Source organism: Osmia bicornis, chromosome 2, assembly GCF_907164935.1.
Source record: "Osmia bicornis bicornis chromosome 2, iOsmBic2.1, whole genome shotgun sequence".
Lineage (NCBI taxonomy): Eukaryota > Metazoa > Arthropoda > Insecta > Hymenoptera > Megachilidae > Osmia > Osmia bicornis.
The window spans coordinates 748,858-769,703 of NC_060217.1; the positions used below are offsets into that span (position 1 = coordinate 748,858).

The 20,846-nt window shown below is 32.8% G+C and overlaps 1 protein-coding gene across 1 annotated transcript in view; it reads right to left on the minus strand.

Annotated features, from left to right (window-relative positions):
• The window catches only part of LOC114880310 (collagen alpha-2(IV) chain), a 79,012-nt gene that overhangs the window by 38,973 nt on the left and 19,193 nt on the right, over positions 1-20,846 (minus strand). Inside the window, exon 2 of the mRNA XM_029196186.2 lies at positions 3,305-3,490. Within this exon, the coding sequence (XP_029052019.1) occupies positions 3,305-3,490 (186 nt within the window). The remainder of the gene's footprint in view (positions 1-3,304; positions 3,491-20,846) is intronic.

Below are 20,846 nucleotides of genomic sequence, written 5' to 3' on the forward strand. Positions count from 1 at the left end.
CGATGCAGCGGTACCAGAAAGGGCCATGACATCATGCAGATGACTCGTTTGGAATCGCTTGCCCCCTGTTGTAAAGATGCAATCCGTACATGTCGTGGTGAAAAAAAAAGAGGGAAAGAAGAACTCGTAAAGTCTTATCTGACCGCAAACTGATAGAGGTTCGTTAAGAGCTAACAACTCTTAAAATTGCTTTGCATCCTTTTGATAAATTGTTTTATCATCTTGTCATTTCATCCTCAGTTCTCTTTCCGATACTTTTCTTATGTAATTTCTATTTAAATATCTTCTTCAAAGTGGTGCATTTTAACACGTTGAATATTTGTTGTGAGACGTATTGAAGCTCTAATTATATGTATTAAGCATAGGAATAGCTCATTTTCAAATTTCAAATTTTAAGCTTTCTATTTACTGTTTTACATTATTTGTACAATGACAATTATTTAGGTACCTATGTGTAATTTGCAAAGCCGCTCACCGATGACTCCCCGTGGCATTCAACGTGTTAATAAAAATACGATTGAATATTTGTATTTTACGGATGAAGCCGATTTAAAAAATATATATATTGTACGTGCTATTGAATTTTTTGAAAGTATGATTGATGACTTATTTCTTTCTATTTTTAATGAGAATTTCATTTTTTAAAGGCCCTTTTCTATACCAGGCTCTTGAATTCTTCTTCTTTTTAATAAGACGATAATAAGAAGAGGTATCATCGCATTAAAGCGAGAAGCAAGTATTACAATTAGATTTAAAAAAATATATATCAGTAGTAGATATAGGTATTTTTTTAATCTTTGAACAACGGATTCTCGGTCAATCGTGACCCACACTTACAAAATCAATCTAAAGTTAAATGTATAATTTTTAAATAAAAGGGTTTTATACGTTGGAAGAATAATCTTTAAAGAAACAGTGCAAAAGTTAGAAAATGAAAATAATATGAAACACAAAATTGAATTAAAACTGTGATTCTCTCCATGGTCCACTGCCCGAGGGTTGAATGGTACTTATTATGGAGCATTGTAAATAATTGAATATTAGGGGCCCATTAAATTTGATGTACTGAAAAATTTATGAACTTTTTCTAAAAGAATTATAAGCAAACATTGTATAGAAGTTTATGAATTAAAAAAAGTTTATCATTTTTTTCATAATTTGAAAATTGAGCCTGAATTATAATTCACATTTATCTGTAATAATTAGTATTATAAATACTAATTCTGATTTAAATAGAAATTAAATTTCGACTAGTACTTAAATATCATACTAAAATACCATAGTACAACTTGTCAAAATATACTTTTCGATTACTACATATTAATTTTATTCATTAATAAAAGCTACAATTTTACATTATGTAACTCAGAAAAAAAAGTCCAAACTTTCTTGTTAAAAATCAAACTTGGCAAATAAAAATCCAATTTCAAACATTTGTATTTATACATCGAAATTTCTTTAGTTCTCATGTAATGTACAATGATCGTCGATCACTCCGATGTTTGACGTTTGTCAAAAAAGCAACGCGATCAGATACAGTCGAGATGTGATCTTGGTTCGAAGAAGAAACATGTCTCGTTGGGAGACTATGATTTTCGTGTCACGTCCCGTCACATCACGTCATATCGGTACAGGACTAAAACGAGTTGCGAAACAACGAATTCGCGGTACTTCTGTGTGCCAAAGCATCGAGTGCGGGCGGACTTCGTGGGAGTCCATCGGCAATTCTCTTTCGTCCTCCGCATTTGGAAACGACTTTCTGGTCGGTGACGCCATGACGATTTTTTTCTCCCTTCTTCGATACGCGTATATACACGAGCATCCGGAAATAATTTGATCGCAAAACGAAGAAAAACGCGCGCCTGACATCCTCGTTAACTCGCACAGTAGCACACGCGAATCAAATTAGTTCTTGATTGTATCTGACATCATTCTTTCAGTTTCTTTTCTTTTTTATTTCAGTTGAGTTAAAAAAAAACTAGTTTCACTTTAATTGTACTTTTTTCTGACGTTTTATTGAAAATTTATTTTTTGATAAAGAAATTTTAATTGTAATACAAAGTAATTTTGTCCAGCCCCACTTGCCACAAATAATAAAAATCTGTGGAACTGTAGGAGGGAATTTCATAAACATATATATCAATGGATTTGGAATGAAATGCTCTACATTTTTTGCCATTACATAAATTTAAATAAGTTGGAAAATAATGTTATAAACATTTTTTTTGTTATAAACAAATTGTATTTTTGACAATCTGTTAACACCATATTATTGTATATAAAAAACCATTGAATCCGCCCATTAGAAGTTTTCACGTATCTCTTTTGGTTTTCGAGATAGCAGTTTCAGGTCGAAACTTTGAGGGGTGGTTTCACCCCTTAAAGTCGCGTCTCAGCAGATATAAAAAAATACGTGTCCCTTATTTTTACCTGCTTAACAAATGTACGAAGTTTCATCAAAATCGGAGGGGGACACTTCCGTGCCTTTCCTTGTAAGTGCGTTCAGTCCCACGTATATTAGACTTACAATTAGTGTTAAATAATTTCAAGGTGAATACGTTCTCATAATAAACATTCATATTGCTAACGGGCAAGAGAAAAAATGTAATAATTATGACTCCACGCGAAAGAATAAATATCTTGTTGAATTCTGGAGGGCTAATTCAAGCGATTCTCATAAAAAATGACCATAGAGTGCGGAAGCAATTAAGACGCATCTGCAATATTACAGATTTGAATAACTCATATGTGTTTTATTTTTCGGTGATACGCCCACCTCGTTGAGCTTGAATCGTAAAGATACGAAAAAAAGCATCTGTAGCTCTCATTAAGATTTTCATGATGTAATTGCGTCAGTTACTAAAAATTGTGCCGGTATAGTGTAAAACATGTTTCCAACTTGTATATTTATCTTTCAATGTAACACGACATTTATATATCTCGGTAAAAACGCGTGCGACTTCATAATCATTCAAAATATTTTTCAATTTTATTTTACGAATTTTGTAACGATCACGAGAAAATTCAAAACGTTTTCATCATAGATTCATTAATCGTTGTATAATATTCTACAAACTTTTTAAGGTATTATTTCGTTTCAAGTATCCCAGTTTACTTTTAACTTTATAATTACAAGAAATGTAATATCTTTTAAAAATTGGTAAATATTGGGAAAGGTTTAACGATTTTGCATTTTATCATCATCATATGCGGTTGAATGATTGCATAAATTATTATTTTTAAATACGCTAATTAATTAAGTAGCTGATAAAATATTAGCAATTGTTAAAAATTGTTCACTCACCCTGTATCCTTTCTCTCCAGTTCCACCCAGTTCTCCACCAGCTCCCTTCTCACCTTTTGGACCGGGAGGACCATCCAGACCGATGTCACCCGGAAGTCCTTCCGGTCCCTGTGGTCCAGTGATCCCAATAAATCCAGGAATACCTTTTATTCCCTTGCAATCGCATTTGTAAGGATCTCTGCATATCTGAAGCAAATAAAAGGGAAAGTATTATTTAAAAAAGGTTCATTAATATTTGTTATGAAGTACATTGAAGTACAACAGCGGTGGTTCACGGTGCACGGTCAGTATTATTATTTTGTAACATTGGTCTCAAAATAGTGTAGTTGTTGCAATTTGCTTTGTGCTTGACTCCCCACAATTTTTTATTCATTACTAGCTGACCCGACAGACGTTGTCCTGTCCAAATTTCAATAAATTTATTTGCGATCGTTTTGTCAATTTGTGAAAAGTTATTGGAAATGTGTAAACAAAGTAAAAATGAGAAAAAAACGTATTTCTGACATGAGTGATTTAATAGATACAATGATCGCTCAGAAATACGTTTTTCTCTGATTTTTATTTTGTGTTTCTCGTTTCTCTAATACAAATTCGACGCTGTGCTCGACGACGAACTCATTGGGAACCAATAATGCCCAGCCAAACATGTCAATCTGGTACTTGTACCGTTTCAAAAATTTTAATTTTTGCAGTTTGCCCGAATTTTTTTCCTGAAAACTTTTCCAGGACCATAACGAATAAAACAAAAAAAGAATTACCCATATCCATCGTTCGAATCGTGAGTTATGGTCTTTTGTTCATACAAAAATCCCATAGAAAAAAGCACTTTCATTTTTTCCCGAATTTTCCATTTTTCCGGGCAACTTTTTCAATTTTTTGTTGCATAAAAACCTTATTCGGACTATTATGAACATTAAAAAAAAAAATTAGCCAAAATCGGTCCAGCCGTTCTCAAGTTACGCGCTTACCAACGAACAGCATTTAATTTTTATTTATATAGATTCTGTCATTATGATGTTAGAGATAATTTGGTAGGTATTACTACATTTTGTATGGTCTCAAGTAAGATCAAACTTCATACTCTATGTGTTCCACAAATTTTTCGTCTACATGTTTGAAACGTGTTTGCTGATTTTACTGCTCTACTGTATCGTTTTCATCAGCTGTACACACAGAATCCTTACGACCCGTGGATGTGAACACGATGCAGGAGAATCTCTCGTGTTAAAAAAATGGAACGCACGCGTTTGTGTTTCCTTGGTTATTCGCGTAGCAGTTGGTTATTCAGGTGCTCACGTGTTTGTTGCTCGAAGTTGAATATAGAAATTTGGAGCGTTAACCTTAGCGGTATGCTGGAACACTTTATAGGTTCGAGCTCAAAGCAATTGCACGCTATTGCGATCGTGATGAATGAGCTAAGAAACAATCAAAGACTATTTTAAATATGATTAATTTTCTTTTGTACATTTTTCATTAGAAATTAGCGTGTAGCTTTTGTTGTTTTTGATTATTTTCTATTGACTGATCAAAATGATAAAAAGAACATTCTTTTTTCAGAAAAGTAAAAGGAAATGAATAATAATTACCGTTGTAAACATTTTCAAGCTAATACTCATAAAAAAAAAGAAGAAAAAAACAGTACTGAGAGAAATGGAACTTTTAAACGGATCATATTAGCAAATCTCTAAAAATATACAAAAGCGGGAAATCATTAAATCCGATGTTGCGTAACGACATCAAAGCATATTCTTTCCTCGCCGTCGTTTCTCCATGCGTTTCCAGGAATCGTTCGAGAGCCTTACAAAAATATTTGCGAATCCGGATTGAGTTCACGAACCGAATGTTTACCGAGGAAAGCTGCGCTGTTTCTTTTTAAACAGAAGCACGGTAACTCGAAGCCAGTCGAGTTCGAACATTTTAATAACGAACGGATTCGTGTAACAAAAGAAAGATGCGAAACCGCGCTTCAGCATCCGCCCACGACCGAAGATTATATAGAATCAAGGTCACTATTGCATTAATGCATCACTTTAATGCCACCTACGTGATTGGTCGTGACAAGTCACCTTGTTTTCAATCGCGTGTCAAGGTATCCTGACCGCTTTAGATTTTTACAATTCTTCCAAGAACCGCAGGATGCACCGAACCCTTATGATGATTGGAGGTCATTTAATAAGTAAGTTATATGTTCTTTCAAAAGAAATATGAATAGTAAAAAAAATAATTATATCTAATTGTTAATTCTCAGTATAGTCACTGAGCATTTGTAAACATGTTTCATAAGAAGAAAGCAATATAAAGATTTGTATGTACAAAAATTGGCATTAAAAATAAATGTTTATAAATAGGCGAAAAAACAAATTAAATTCTAATGCCTAATTATAGAAAATTGCAATTATGCTACATTCACTGTCGGATTAAACGGAAGTTTAAGGGGTGTTATAGCCCCAGGCCCCATTATAAACCTTTTATACTATGTTAAAAGATATTGAATATAATCTTTTTTTTACTAAATATTAAATGTTATTTAATTTTATTTAGAATAAATTTCAATTTTTGAATCATATTCATCAAAGGAGTCCTCGGAGGTTCGATAGCTCGGGGCTCCAGAAATCTCAATCCGATTTTGGCTATATTTATCCTATTTTCATTGGTTTTTGTTTAAATTAGTAAAATATTTTCTGAGAAATGTTATGAATCAGGGGACAGATTTATCTTGTAATACTTTGTGCGAATATTGCTCAATGAAAATTATGTTCATGTTAGTGAATTCATGAAAGATACAGACACAATTTTTGAATGAACATTACATAAATTGAGGATGGTTATTTCATGATGATAAGAATTTCTTCCGAACTTTGGAACTTACGCTTGAATCTGAGAGAAACATAAAATGAAACGTACTCCAGCAATTACGTCTTGTAATAACACAATATTTACGAGGTTTTAATGATTATAATTATCGTTGACACACAGCAAACAGTATCAGCGCATTTTTTTTTTTTTCGAGTGGATTTATATTTCTAATTTCTAAATAAATAATTTAGATTTTGAGACTTTTCAGTATAAATCATAAATCATTTCTTTCAATCAGCTGCATGTATCAGTTCATAACAAAATACAATGGCAAATAATTTTCTTAATTCTTGAACTATGACACATTTTATCTTTTATAATTTAGAACTCGTTTAAACATTAACCCAGCGCCGGATCAATGGGGCCTAAGGAGGGTTACAGTCCCGGTCCCCATTTTCCAGGAGATCTCTTTTAAGGCTTCCATTTGCTATGTCAACAAATATTAAATGAAATGTTTACTGATGCCTTTTTCTTTACGATTAAATATTATTTAATTTTATTTAGAATGAATTTCAATTTTTGAATCAACCCTCAAATGTTTGATAGCCCCGGGCTCCAGGGATCGTAATCCGGTCCTATATGAATTTTACTATGCTTTCATCACAATTTTGTTCTTTTACTTTTATTAAATTTTTATAGTATCAATACTTTTAATATAAGTACAGACTTATTTATTTTCCCATCACTTTATATTTACTTTTATTTATAATAAAAAGTACTATCTTGAAAACAATGTACTTTAAACCTCTGAGAATCAGTGGTTTAATATTCGTTCTAGATTTTTAATAAAACATTGAACTATAAATTCAATAATGGCCACGGTTTTCTTTTATGAGAAAGTAGGTGAGCTTATACGGGGAGATACAAACGAATGGTTTTCGCTTCTGAAACGAACTCGTAACTTATTGCGGATTTTGATTCTTTGTCGGTCTTATCTGTTCATTTTTACATGACGACCTCGGTACGAAACGATCTTCCAAATATGTTATGCCAGCATATACTTGCTTTCAAGCATCGACATGACGTAATCCTCCAGCTTGGACAAGAATCACACTCGGGCGTGACATAATTTCGCGGTTACGCGATAGAATGATCTATCGCGAATTACGCGTCGCTTGTTTTCGCGAAATTCGTCGGGTCGAAAGTGTAACATAAGTTTTTATGTTGGTCATGTTGGTTGTCGCTGGCTAACGAATGGAATAATTAATGATTAGAAAAAGAAAATAAAAAAAAATATTCAAGAACAGTATTATCGTATTAAAATAACATAAGGTAGAAAACTGAGAGCATGAATGTAAATTAATTAATTAATTCTATCCTTAATAGTGGACGAGAAATTTTATTTTCTGACTAATTGATTGATTTTTATTATTATTTCTTAAAATTTATTTAGTTTCAAGTTTAACCTCCTTTTCGGATTTAAAGAAAAGAATTTTTTACACAAGGTGTTAAAACACTTCAATTTTGTATTAATCTATTTGCTAAACTTTTTAATTACTTTTTTTATCTTTTTCCTTAAATAGAAGATTGTGTAGCTCGTGTTCAAAGGGAAATAGCAGGAAGATGTAAAACAGAATTTTAGAGGCTGAAAGGTCTCTGTTAGTCTTGAGTCAATATAGTGTTCCGCAGATAATTTCGCTCTAGCAGCTATTCTCATCTTCATTTTCCTCTTCTGTTTCGAAACAGATAAACCTGGTTTCCTTATCCAGTAATTCTCATAATTAAAATCATTATTTTTCCATTATATTTCTCTTACGATACCGATTATCACTCAATTAACATAATTAACAAATAGAAAATTTATTATTCATTCTGTAGGTGTAAATCAGAATCAAAAAGCAACAGTTTTAGTTGGCACATTAATTTAAATATCTTTCCCACGTACAAACTATATCAGAACTTAAGTTTGCAATGTGAATTTAGTTTTAAGCTGTCGTCAAAAGGCTTTGTATTAATAAAAAAAAAAATAGAATTGGTTGAACTTTAATTAAATTGAAGTCGTGTAGGATGGTTCTACAACATCTTGTACGGATAGCGAACGCTTACGTATTAAACGAGACGACAGAGTACTTTGTTACACGTTATGATTGGTAATCTACATTGTGAACGAAGCACACCACTTAAGCTAAGAAGACTGTCCTTGTCGACAAGTTTATGCGTTGTGAATATGTATCTACATCAATAGAGTCACTGTTTAAATATTAGGCGTGATGTGCGAGAAACAATAGTACTAATGATTTTATCTTCTAACTATGTCGTTAGAATCCTTTGAATCTAAATGTGTCTAATTTCTCAATTTCATAACTTTGTATTTAATACGATTATTTGTTTATTATATTTTCATTGGGAAATATGTATAACAAGAATTTTAGATTAGTTGTAGTTTAATTTTTAGTATTACTAAAAATAATTTAGTGCTTTACCATTTTTCAATTATCATTTCAAATTTGAATATTTTCCCGCGCTTCTGTGTATTTGAAAAGTGGCGTGAAAATATAACAATAAAAATTGCTTCAATAATTGAAGTTACCTTGACTTTAAAAAAATAAATTTTCAATTAAAGAAACGAAAAGCCACAGAATTAATTTATATACCAAATAAATTGAATTTTCTTTTATCGTTTCTCAGTTTTTTGTAGCAAATTATCAAGGTTACACGATTGAAAGATATTTATTTCCGTATCTCGTACTTCAAATGTTAATCATTTAGTGAAGTGATAAATATTTTTTATTTATAATATTATAGAAAGTAGTAGTCAGAATATTCTCTACTGATTTCCTTTTCCCGCATTCTGTTACAAGTTTTTTCAAACAGATGTTCATGTAGGTGTTTTATGTCAACGCTAAAAATAAAATTCACTTGTTATTAGGCTACTCCTTTCCATGGTTTGTAACTCACGCCTCTTTAAAGTATATTTAGCCTCTTTAAAAATGTATGGTGTACTTCTACATTTGCCAATTTTGTACCTAAACGTTTATTCAAACGTTACAAATTGTATTTAAATGTCAGACTTAAGGATTTTTGCATTGTCTAATAAAGAGAATTATATTTTTGTAAATTGCAGAAATGTAAACTGTCACTTTCTTAACGTAAAGCTCTCCTGAAATTATGTAGAATTAACTCTTCTTCCGATTTCTAATTTAAGTTTCATAGGTAACTTGCAGAGACAGGACCAGATTAAGGTTTCTGTAGCCTGGGGCTATCAAACCTTTAAGAGCCTCTTTGGTTAATAAGTTTTGCTTCAGAAATTGAAATTTATTCTAAATAAAATGAAATAACATCTAATCGTACAGAAAAAAGTCAAAAGAATTTTGTTCAATATTTGTTGGTATAATAAATGGAAGGCTTAGAATGGGGACCCCTGGAAAGTGAGGCTAGAGGCTGGAGGCTATAGCTTCCTATAGTAGATTTTCCCCGGACCGGTGCTGTGTAAGTTAGTTTAAATATTATTTTATAGAATTGATAAATGCAAACTAATTTACTCGCCGAGATAACAGAGAATTACATAAATTTTCAAATAATTATATGAACATGCATTGCAAAAATGTTTTGTTTAAAATTTTTTAGGGTGGTCCCCATAATCTAAAAGAGGGTTAGATTCTAAATTACTTAAATCATTTTTTTGATGATTTTGATTTCTTTTTCGTTCGCAATAGCATCAATTTAACATAAATGGTTGGGTATGAAAACGACACGGAGTCTGTGAGATATTTCTCGTGCTTCAGAATTTTTGAAGTGATCTTATAAACCTAATTGTGAAGAGCGAGTTCCAGCATGTGCCGCCAGTTTTCGCCGAATGGCGGACGTTTACGAGAGCCGCAGGCCCAAATATTTACATTACTGCTCAGGTTCCTGGATCTATGATGTGAAATTTAGTGTAAAACCTTATAAACAGTTTTTTTTCTGGATCACTGCGCAGAAGCTCTGAGAATGAAATTGCTACAGATCTTTTTATACTTTCCCATCGCTTTTAGCTCTTTCATTTTTATAAGTTAAAAAGTTTTAAAAGTTCTGAATGGTGTTATGGCAAAAAAAGAAAAAAAAAACGTAAAATTCTAATGAGTTTGATATAATTTTGGGAAAATCGTCCTTTGTGTTAAGTAAAGTCATATTTTATTACTGAAAGATAATACTGTTGTAGGTTCTGATTACTCATTGTAAGTAGTTGATAAAATTATACCTGTTTTTAGGTTCTCATACATTATTGATGGTTCAACTGTTTATTTATATACACTATAATTATTATATTGTAATTTCATTCTAATGCCTGATTAGATCATTATATTATGCTGTACAAATTAGTTTTTTAAAAATATGAATTTGAACAGTTGTTAAATATTTTTTAATAAGTAATATGTCCATTAAAGTGTATGCTAATGACGTGTGTATTACGTGTACAAATTAATTCGATGTCTTTTAAAGTGTATTATAAATTTGAATATTTTGTCACAGTTCTGTGTATTTGAAAAATGGCGCGAGAGTATAATAAAACTAAACGATTAATTGAATAATTAGAGTTATTATAACTCCTGAAAAATTAATCTTTAATTAATAAAAAAAGCACGGAGTTAATAAATATTAATTATAACAATATACGATATAATGTATAAGCTAATTAATATTTCTTAAGTAAATCATACAATAATCGAAAAGGTCCATTGTATTAATATCTAATGGAAGTACATAGTTTTGACCGATTTATGGCTTTGAAAGGTGCACATAATATTTTAGAGCATATGTTGATTAACGAGCAATAAGATTTGATTCACAAATTAGAATTGGAATCAATTATATAAGGGAATAATCTGAATTAATCTTGTTACAGAAGTAAAATACTATTCTAAAAACTAGCATTTTAAAAAAATTTCTGAGTCATACAGCATACAAACAAAGTGCAATTTTTCAATTATCTTTGCAGCATCATTCTGATTTCAGATAACCTCTGTTTAAATCACCTTACCGCACGTGTTCCTTTTAAGGAAAGTAACACACGGTTCGACTTTCCTTCGTTTATCGGAAAGAAAGCGAGACTCTCGAGCAAATTGCACTGGCGCGGTGCGGCGCAGCGAGTTTAATGCACCACTTTAATTTTCCCCCCTTCTTTGCTACAGCACCCACCAACAACCATTCCTCCCCGCCGATTACGATTGCGATGCTGGACGTTTGCCCGATAAAGGTGCACCAACAATGGCCGTGTCGGCGAGGTGGAATTAAAGTATTGTTAAACAAGTTCTACACGACCAGGTAACGCGAATGTTCACCGTGATCCCGGTATTGCTGTTATCGGGCCGTAACGTTATGGGGCACGTTCTAGGGTGGACGTTCCCTGTAACCGTGGCTGGTAACACAATAAATTCGATACTTGTAATTTTCCAACAGTTTAATGAGCACCCTATATGTGTGTCTATATCGGTTGCATCTGACTTTTTCTTTTGTCGACTCGAGAAACACTTGTTGCAAGTTTTTAAAAAATGCTCGAATATCACACGGTTAAAAAGTTACCATTTTTCTATTAAGCGGTAATTTTGATTAAAAATCCTATTGTTTAGAATGTTAGTTTATTTTCATAACTAGATTAATTAAGATAAAATTAATCACTTAAGAATCCAAATAAAAAGCAAACAATTAGCATAGAAAATTTATTTTTATTTAGTTTATGTGAAGTTTCATTGAAGACAATGAAATTATGAAAAAATTTTTGAAAGTACATTTTAGGAAAAAGACACCAACAAAACTAGATCCGTAATATTACGAGAATCGATTTTTCTTCGGACGTTAAACGGTTCATTCAAGTTGTACTTTGTATATTAAAATTATTTTGAATTTTCGTAATCGTAGTGATCAAAGAACTTAAAATTACTGTGTCAGCCCATTCTAAAATTCAATTATAAAAGCACACGATCAGCATGACGTTGTCGCGTAACCGTGCATCCAAGCAGGTCTGATTACATAAAATTTTGCAGCATCAAATGTATCGTTTTCGCTAAATATTCTCGGCTTACAAACTGATCGGGGAATCACCTTGTACATAGTAAGCAGGAAATCCGAGGTACGATAAAGCCATTTCATTCGCTAGGAATTGTTCTCGATACGGGCTTGATTTGCCACGCGTCGCCTTCGGCGAAAAGCAACGTAACGTTTTCCTTAGGCCGTTTGCCGCGATAACAGCGACCATTGAGCTCTTGTCGACAATAATCTATGCAGCTGTGTTTTGTTGCCGATTTATTTGCCATTGTGAAGGATAGACTGGCTAGAGTTGAGCAATAAACCTCTTTCGACAAGGGTGAAAATCATTGGACAAAACTTTGTCAGAAGTCATTAACCCTCTGTAACTTCAAAGTTTCAATGTTAATAATAATCAATGTTAAATAATACCTTAGAATTTATTCGAATTGAGATTTTACAAGAAAAGAATCAGATATTCGCATAATTTGCGAAATTAAAATGAAAAATTTCTAAAGTGATGGAGGATGTACAGCAATATCGAAGCACCCCCTAAAAATAATACATCTTTCGCAACACGTAAGCCAGAGATATAATTGAAATAAGAATGATGTCATGGTGTAAGACCTAACGCTTCATAAAAAGAGTTTAAAACACCGTAACGTATGCATATGGTCGCGCGTTGCAAAACGCGTCTGACATTAAAATCACAAGTACATAATACTTCAAGGAGTGGTCGAGAAAAGAAAAAAAAAAAATGAAAAATGGATGTTTTATATATACGATTAATTGCGATACTTGAAGGCAGACGTTGTACCTGTCGCTTTATGCAATCCGATTTTGAATCCAGATTGGCCGGAACCGGTCCAATTCGATCTTGGGACCGGTATCAGCGCTGTGCCGAAATCATCGAACTTTCTCATCAGAATTCAGCAGCGTTAACCCATTTATACTCATAACGGCAAAATCATCGAACTCGAGCTTTTATCGACATTTAAATGCATTAAATCATTAATGTACATTAAATCGATCTTTGCGGTTCCTTGTAAGCCAATCGTGAATGGAAATCCAACACCAGCTTCCTCCTTTTTTATTAATTACTACACGAAAAACGTAATTTTACGTCGCTCTACAGATAATAATTATTTTTCACGATATACGATCAAGTAAAAATATACTATACTTCGCTTTATTGCAATTACTTTATTTAAAAGAAACGGCATCGTTCTTCAGGAGCCCCCTTATAAACCTTCCATTTACTAAATTTTAATTTTTGAACCAAAATGGACCAAGGAGAGCTTTGAAAGTTTGCTAGTCCTGGTTCCCAGGAACTTTAATCGGGTCTTGGTTATGGAGGATTTTTGGCAACTCTATTCAAAGTGAAGTTAAAAAAATAATTATATAGGAAGCTATAATGATTTTTTTTGTACATGCAAAATATAAATATTTCGTATACTTTTTTTAGGCAAATCAATTCTTTAGAATATTCTGGGTAAAAAAGTATTTGCATTAAATTAACACTTATCTGTTTTTACAATAAATTCGTGTAAAAGAAAATAGAAAATTTCTTTTCTAAACTTATTCAATTTTTATTCTTTAGAAAAACCTAGGAGGGAAGAACGAAGTTTCCACATGAGTTTATATCTTTTAATAAAAAGCTTTGAATATTCGTGGATTTGCTAAGATATGATGAGAAGAAAGGCAAATAACAGACAAAGCGAATTTCTTTTTCAAAAGTATACGACTCTACAACTAGAAATAACAAAGAAAAATTCTTTACTGTGAACACTTTTAAGAGAAATTCTCTGTAAATGGTGTCAGAAAATAGCTTACCTAATGCAAACGAACAAAAGAATCAGAATTAATATCCAAGAGATGTTTGAAAATTTTGTTTACCCATTAAATGGAAATAATGGATTTTAATTGCATAAATTCGGCTTAACTGGTCTAACAATAAGTCCACGATAACTTTTAAAGTATTTAATACTTATTTAAATAATCTTAGTAGTCAATATTCTTTTCAGAATCTACAAAATTAAAGAATGATGCAAATATCACCATTTTCACATACAAATAAAAAAAAGTGGTGAGGACGAAGACTTTCTACTTAGAAAGATAAAAATCTCTTTCCATCCTTAGAGGTAATACTGTGTTTAATTACACATAAAGATTAGATCAGATTACAAACTCTAATACCATATGTTCCTTTTTCACATTCATTTTTTCGGTTAGATTGTTGCCAGGGGCGAACTAGGACTTAAATTTTTACCGGAAGATTAGTGACACGACAGTTCCCTGGTAGAATACGAGCTCTAATTTGAATTAATTAGGCTTCAAGTTTCTACCGATTCACCGGGAATTTATCCGAATCCCCGATAGCCAACCCACCCCTGGTTGCTGCAAAAGCTCTCCCGATGTTTGAATTTAGCTGAGCTAAACTTAGAAGAATTTGCTTGATTTCAGAAACAAAACTGTCTATTTACTGGAATAGAATGGACAAGCTGATCCAGCGTGCGAAGTGGTCCACGATCGGTTGTTCGCCAAGCAAACAGCACGACGAGATCTGGTATCCGACCGAGAAGCGAGGCAGGGGGTGAAACGAACTCGAACAGCACGAAGAAGAGGACGAAGGGGAGACAGTCTTCGGAATCTGCATAATGTGCAGTAATATTAAGCGTCCTCAGCTCTCGGCCGGATGACGCTGGTCGAGTGGAATCGTGGGCAGACGCTGTCGGTATGTGTACATACGTGTATACCCTGGCTCGTTTCTCTTTATCTCTTTCTCCGACCAATGTTACGTCTTCGCATTCTCGATCCTTCCTCTACCTCGTCGTTTCGTTTTCGTTTTCCTCTTGTTACATCGATCTCCAGCCGTATCTTCTGCCACGTCGTTCCCTCTGTTCGTCTCAAGCGGACGAGTCATCGTCGAAAGTAAAGGGATAACGCGAGAGGATCGCGAAGGACTTATAAAGTAGCGTGTAAAGGAAAAAAATCATTTGATCATCGGAGCCACGACATTGGGGTCTTCATAATCATAAATTTCTTTTTTCTTTGGGATTCAAAATGTTTGTTAATGGTAAAATAACATATTAATTGATACCTCTAAGCACAGCAACTGGTAATATTAATTTGCTAGGGATCGTGGGAAGAGAAAAAGGCGTTTTTTTGTCTCGGGATCGCGCCTGCCAGACTCGTCAGTGGGGCTGACGACAGTCGATCCCTGCCCCAGACGCCTATAACCCCGTTTTTCAGAATTCCTATATATCCGAATCGCATACCGGGGGACCGCCAGCGAGAGAACCGATCCGATCCCACTGCCACCTGGCGGTCGCCGACCCAAGCTAAGAGCGTCCGGGGAGACTCACCGCTTTCCCCCTCCACTAAACGCCTACAGGATATTAATAAATTATTTGCTACGGTGAAAATAAATATTTAGTAGGCAATAAACATTAAAACGCTAATTTGTTAAGGATACAATTTGTTAATTTTCAAATATAAGCTATTAGATTAACTCCTTTTGCTATGATTTTTTGACAGTTGCGTTAGTCAGAGCTATTATTCATTGCTTACATTTTAAAACAAATAAAGAAACTCAAAATGTTATGCATTTATGGCATTCAAAGATCTTGGACTGGACAAATTATAATTAAAAATCAGCTCAAAATTCAATCACACTAGAAATACCAGCCAAAGATATTTGAACTGTAAGTTGCGTAACGAACGTGACTCAATATTATAAGGCGAAGAATTAAAAACTTATATTGTAATTTTAAATTAGTATTGCATTTATAGATTATTACATTACTAATAACGTTATTTCAATTTCGCTTTTTCTCTGTCTTTTTTTTTTAATTATTCGATTATACAAAATTTGAAGCATTCAAACCTTTGTAAAATTTCAGAAAATGGGGCAATATATTACCATTGATATTTTTTTCAAACTAATTCAAGGGTAGTAGTGAAACAAAATAATAAAAATATTACATTACTCAGTTTTCATCACCACTCACAAAAAATTCTATATATTTTGAAGAAGATCTCATAATTATGGGATCCAGTGTTATGCGATTTAACGTGGAATGGCACGTAAAATGATTGAATTTCGTGCACACAGCAATGTTGCCTGTGATTTTTCATTACGTAAGCGGCGGCTTCGTATCTAATTATTTTCTTTCTTCTCCTTTTTGCATTTCTTCGGTACTGTTGATTTTTGTTTATTCTCTTTTTTATTCCCGTTACCGGTGGTACAAGCGACCGGTTCTTCCTTTTGCTCTTGTCACGATCATCCTCGCAACAACTTCTCTTTCGCGACCTTTTCCTCTTGCACACGGACCGACCGGTATTCCTTCGTTTTCGTCTCGTTTTTCTCTCACCTTTCGCTTCATGAAATTTCGTTCGAGGCGAACGGCCAGGCTGTTCTTGCTGTTTGCGAACGCGATTCGACGGACTACGAATGATCGAAGACGAATAATTTGCAAGTGGAATGAGGCGAACAAAGATTTTCGGGCACATAAACACCAACGAATTAAAAGGTTTTGATTTAACAAAGAAACATTTGCTTGATTATTATTGCAAAAATCTTATTTCTTGATAAGTGTATTTTAAGAATTATTTGAATATCAATTTATGGAATTTGACGTGTAAGAGCGATTTTATATATTGAATTTCAATTTTTACTGCTGAACTAGCGTTTGGAAAAAAGCTATTAATTCTTTCGTTTCGAAGAACGTATACATATACATATACGTCTTCGATGAGTGGATGCTCAAGTATTAAGAGTATAGATTCGCGATCAAAGTAAGCTTCCCTAGGGAAAGCTAATTCTCAAAATCCTAATTTTGACAATGTTGATATTAAAAGTAATTTAGTGAAAAATAATATAAGTTTTAATTATTAAATATTACAGAGCTTAGTACATAACTGAAAAGCAGGTATAGCAAAGTAAATATAAATTTTAATTGTTCCGCATAAACGTTTATACGTGTATTTTGGGAGGCTACAGATCTATAATATATTGAGACTCGTTTCTCCACAGTGTCATTGTCGCCGGGGATGCCTACGGGGAAGTGTGGGAACCCAGGGCGTCACCATTTTCCCTGAGTAAGCCTGATATAAGAAAGAATATCATATGATGATTCTTGGGGGTTGGGGTTATCATCTCTGAAGGTTAAGAATGCTTATAATAGTTATACCTCAATATCTCATTATATAATATATTGAGAAACTATTATACTCATAGAAAGAAAAAAACTATTAAAAGTATACAATCTTATCGATTGAGTTCATTAAAAAATATGGATAATTTAAAAAAGTAATTCAAATTTCAGGAACAAAAAGAATACCATCTTATAACTGATATTTTTTTTTACTTGGAACCAAATCTTATTCTTCAGTTTGAAACGTTTCGATTAAAATGATAACCCTTGTAAAATTTTATCACTATAATACTTTGATTACATTACAAATTGGTCACATGTATTTTCGTTAAGTAATCGAGTTATCATTTACTCCAAAGTGGTCAGAGTGCATCTGATAACTTATAATTCATTCTGATTATTAATGTAAGGATGTCAAGGATCTATCGTAATAAGGCTTGAAAATAATAATTATTTTGATCGAAATGTTTCTGAACATCTAAGTTGATTTTGTTTCAAATAACCATATCGAGATACAGAAATGCAACCATTTTATTCACAATCAATTGTATTATCTAATGTGTTACATACCTAGATTCACAATGTTTATAATTTTACCGAATGAACAATTTCTAAATTATAAATATTAGGCCTAGAAATTAATTCGGTGCTTTTGGCATTATACTTTTCTAGTTACTATTTTAAATTGGAATATGTTTTGGTGCTTTTGTGAATTTGAAAAATGGCGCGAGAATATGATAGCGATAACGATAAATTCAGTAATTGGAGTTATATTACAATAACTTCTAAAAAAAAAGAAGAGAAGCTACTACTACTGTACACTAACTCTCCATATTATGTACAATTTTCATTTTCTAAATTTTACTTGATCCCTTTACAGATTATTTTCCACTGCATTAAACCTTTTCGCTTAAAGATTGATACGCCTAAAATTAAAACGAGGTATCATTGGAAACTTTTCATAGGTCTGGGTCATGATCGACCCAGCTCGGTCATTCAAGGGTTTAATAGAAATATGTACCATAAAAGTCAACGACCTAGCAAACATGTATCAAAGTCAGAAACACGTGACACCAGTGGTTAAAGTATGTGTATGAAATTCTTGAAAAAGAATCACAGTTGTAAGAAACATTACGAACAGATGATAGCAGTTACGTAACGTTGAGCTAACATTCTTCAAGCGTTGAGTACCGACCTCTCTCGTCGAGGAAGAAGCCGAAAAAGGGAATCTGTTAAAAATTCGCTAGAAAAAAAAACTACGTGTCATACGGAGCTTCGTAAGTGGAGATAAGCATCGAGGGGACCAGTCTGTCGTTATGCAAATTCATCATCGTGGCTCTGAATAACGTGGATTACGATTTAACTTCTTTCCTCGTCCTCCTTTCTCCTCTTCCTTTTATTATTTTCTTTTTTACGAGCGGTTCTACAATACCTTTTGCTCCCTTTTTCAAACCGCTTTCTTCGTCGAGACACCGAAAGAAAGATCGCGTGCAGAAAAAAATTGATCAGCGGTCTTGTATAAAATATCGGCCCTCGTTTCACGTTCCTCGACAACCCTTGCCGGTTTTTTCTAATCCCGCACCTTTCGATTCGACTCCTCGTTTCCATTTCTATCGATCCCGATCAGGTATGCATGGAATACCACGAAAAGTTTGAATTTAACTGCTTCGTAGGTGGAATTCTTTTGTAAGGTGTAATTATGGGGACATGTGTGCTGGTCAAAGAGAATTAGGTATTTATTTGGATAATGCTGCTTTAATTTTAAATTAGGCCTTTTTAATTTTTCTTTTTTCTTTTAAAGAGCAAGTTTTTCATAGAGTAACTGTGTGTTTAGTAATGCAGCAGATTATATTAAATAATAATTCAATACTTGATAATATTTAATTCGTGGAAATTAACACGTCAAGCTGTTAATTCAATGAAATTATTTCCTAGATATCCGGTACAGTTGTTAGTAAATTGAGAACCTGTGTTTGCGAATTGATAGGAACTAGCATCTCGAAATTAATTTCCGCGCAACTTGAATATTAATTCCTATTAACAGAGTTTCGTACATGGGAGGAGCATGTAACAACAGGTGCTTGCAGCTAGATTACAGTTACATATTGAATGTAGCATAATTATGTGGAAGTGTTTCGCAATATCTTGTCCTTTGAATGTTAAATATGAACAAATGTACGTTTGAAATTTGCTATAAATTTATAAAGACTTCAAAAATTCGTTTTAAGAACAAAATTATTAAGATAGAAAATTAGAAAAACATGGTAAAATATGAAGCTGTAAGTGTATTGACATTAATCATATTTTCATTTTCTTTTCGTTTCAGGAAATTGTTTTTCTCTCTTTGAGTTTCTGAATTTTAAAGCTAATTTTATTTAAACTTCTCTAACCAGTGTGTTTCATAGTGTACTGTATAGTAAAATTTGTTTAGAAAAACATTTCTTTTTGTATTAAAAATGTTCAATTTATCACACTATTAAGTTATTACTTTTATTGTTACATAATTAGCTATTGATCAATTATTATCCAATTAATTCTCAACAAATCGTTTGAACCAATATAGTCACGAGAAATGAGAATGTGAAACGATAAAGAGGTAAAGCACCATAAATGGCTTTATTCAGGGGTCCCAGCTAGGTCGGAAATGGTCCATTCTACATATACCCAACACTTGCGCGTACGACACACGTAAATCGCTTGCTGCAGGTACCGATTTATCTGTGTTCGAGATGAATCGATCGCGATAATCACGCGGTAAATACGAGCTCCGGGCGTCGATCTCTTTATCGATACCATCGAACGTTATTATTTAAGAGTATGCTTAAATTCGCGCATCGCCGAACTGTTTCTTTTCATCTTTACTATATTATTCTTTTCTTTTACTTGTTGCACTTTTGATCAAGACAAGGAAGTAATTACGTAAAGAATAGTTCCTCTTTGCTATTTATTACCTCGGGCGATACTTATTCTTCTGGTTAAGATCATTTTATACGTAGCAAGTTATATAGGCTTTTATTGTTGCTGTTCGAATAAATTGGTTAACCCTTTCGTAACTAGAGATTCTATCAAGGATGGGATAAGTCTTTTAGCTTTAGGAATCATGTATTTTTTCATTATCGTCAGTATACATAATAGTAGTTTCTCTTAGTCTTCTATAGACGGCATTTCAGAAATTGTGATATGTATTTAAAAGATTATTAATAAAATAGAACATTATTGTTTTCTATTTCTTTCTCATGTGGTAATGCTGGAAAGTATTATAAATATAATTTTATATCATGTATTATTTTAGAAATTCTTACAATAGCTGAGTTTGCAATTTGTTCACATGTTATATTCATATTATTGTTATTTAACAACAAATTCTTTCTTCAAATTAAAATGTGAGGTAGATTTTTAAAATCATTTTGATATGTATTGAGGATTGAGTCTACCATATTATCAAATAGGATGACTCTATAAAAAATATTATTGAATGAACAAATAAAGATGTTGCTGGGTTAAGAATAATGGCTGATCTGGGGTATACGGACATTAATGTCGCAATAACGATGACATTGTGATCGTTCCTGGTTCATTATGTCGAG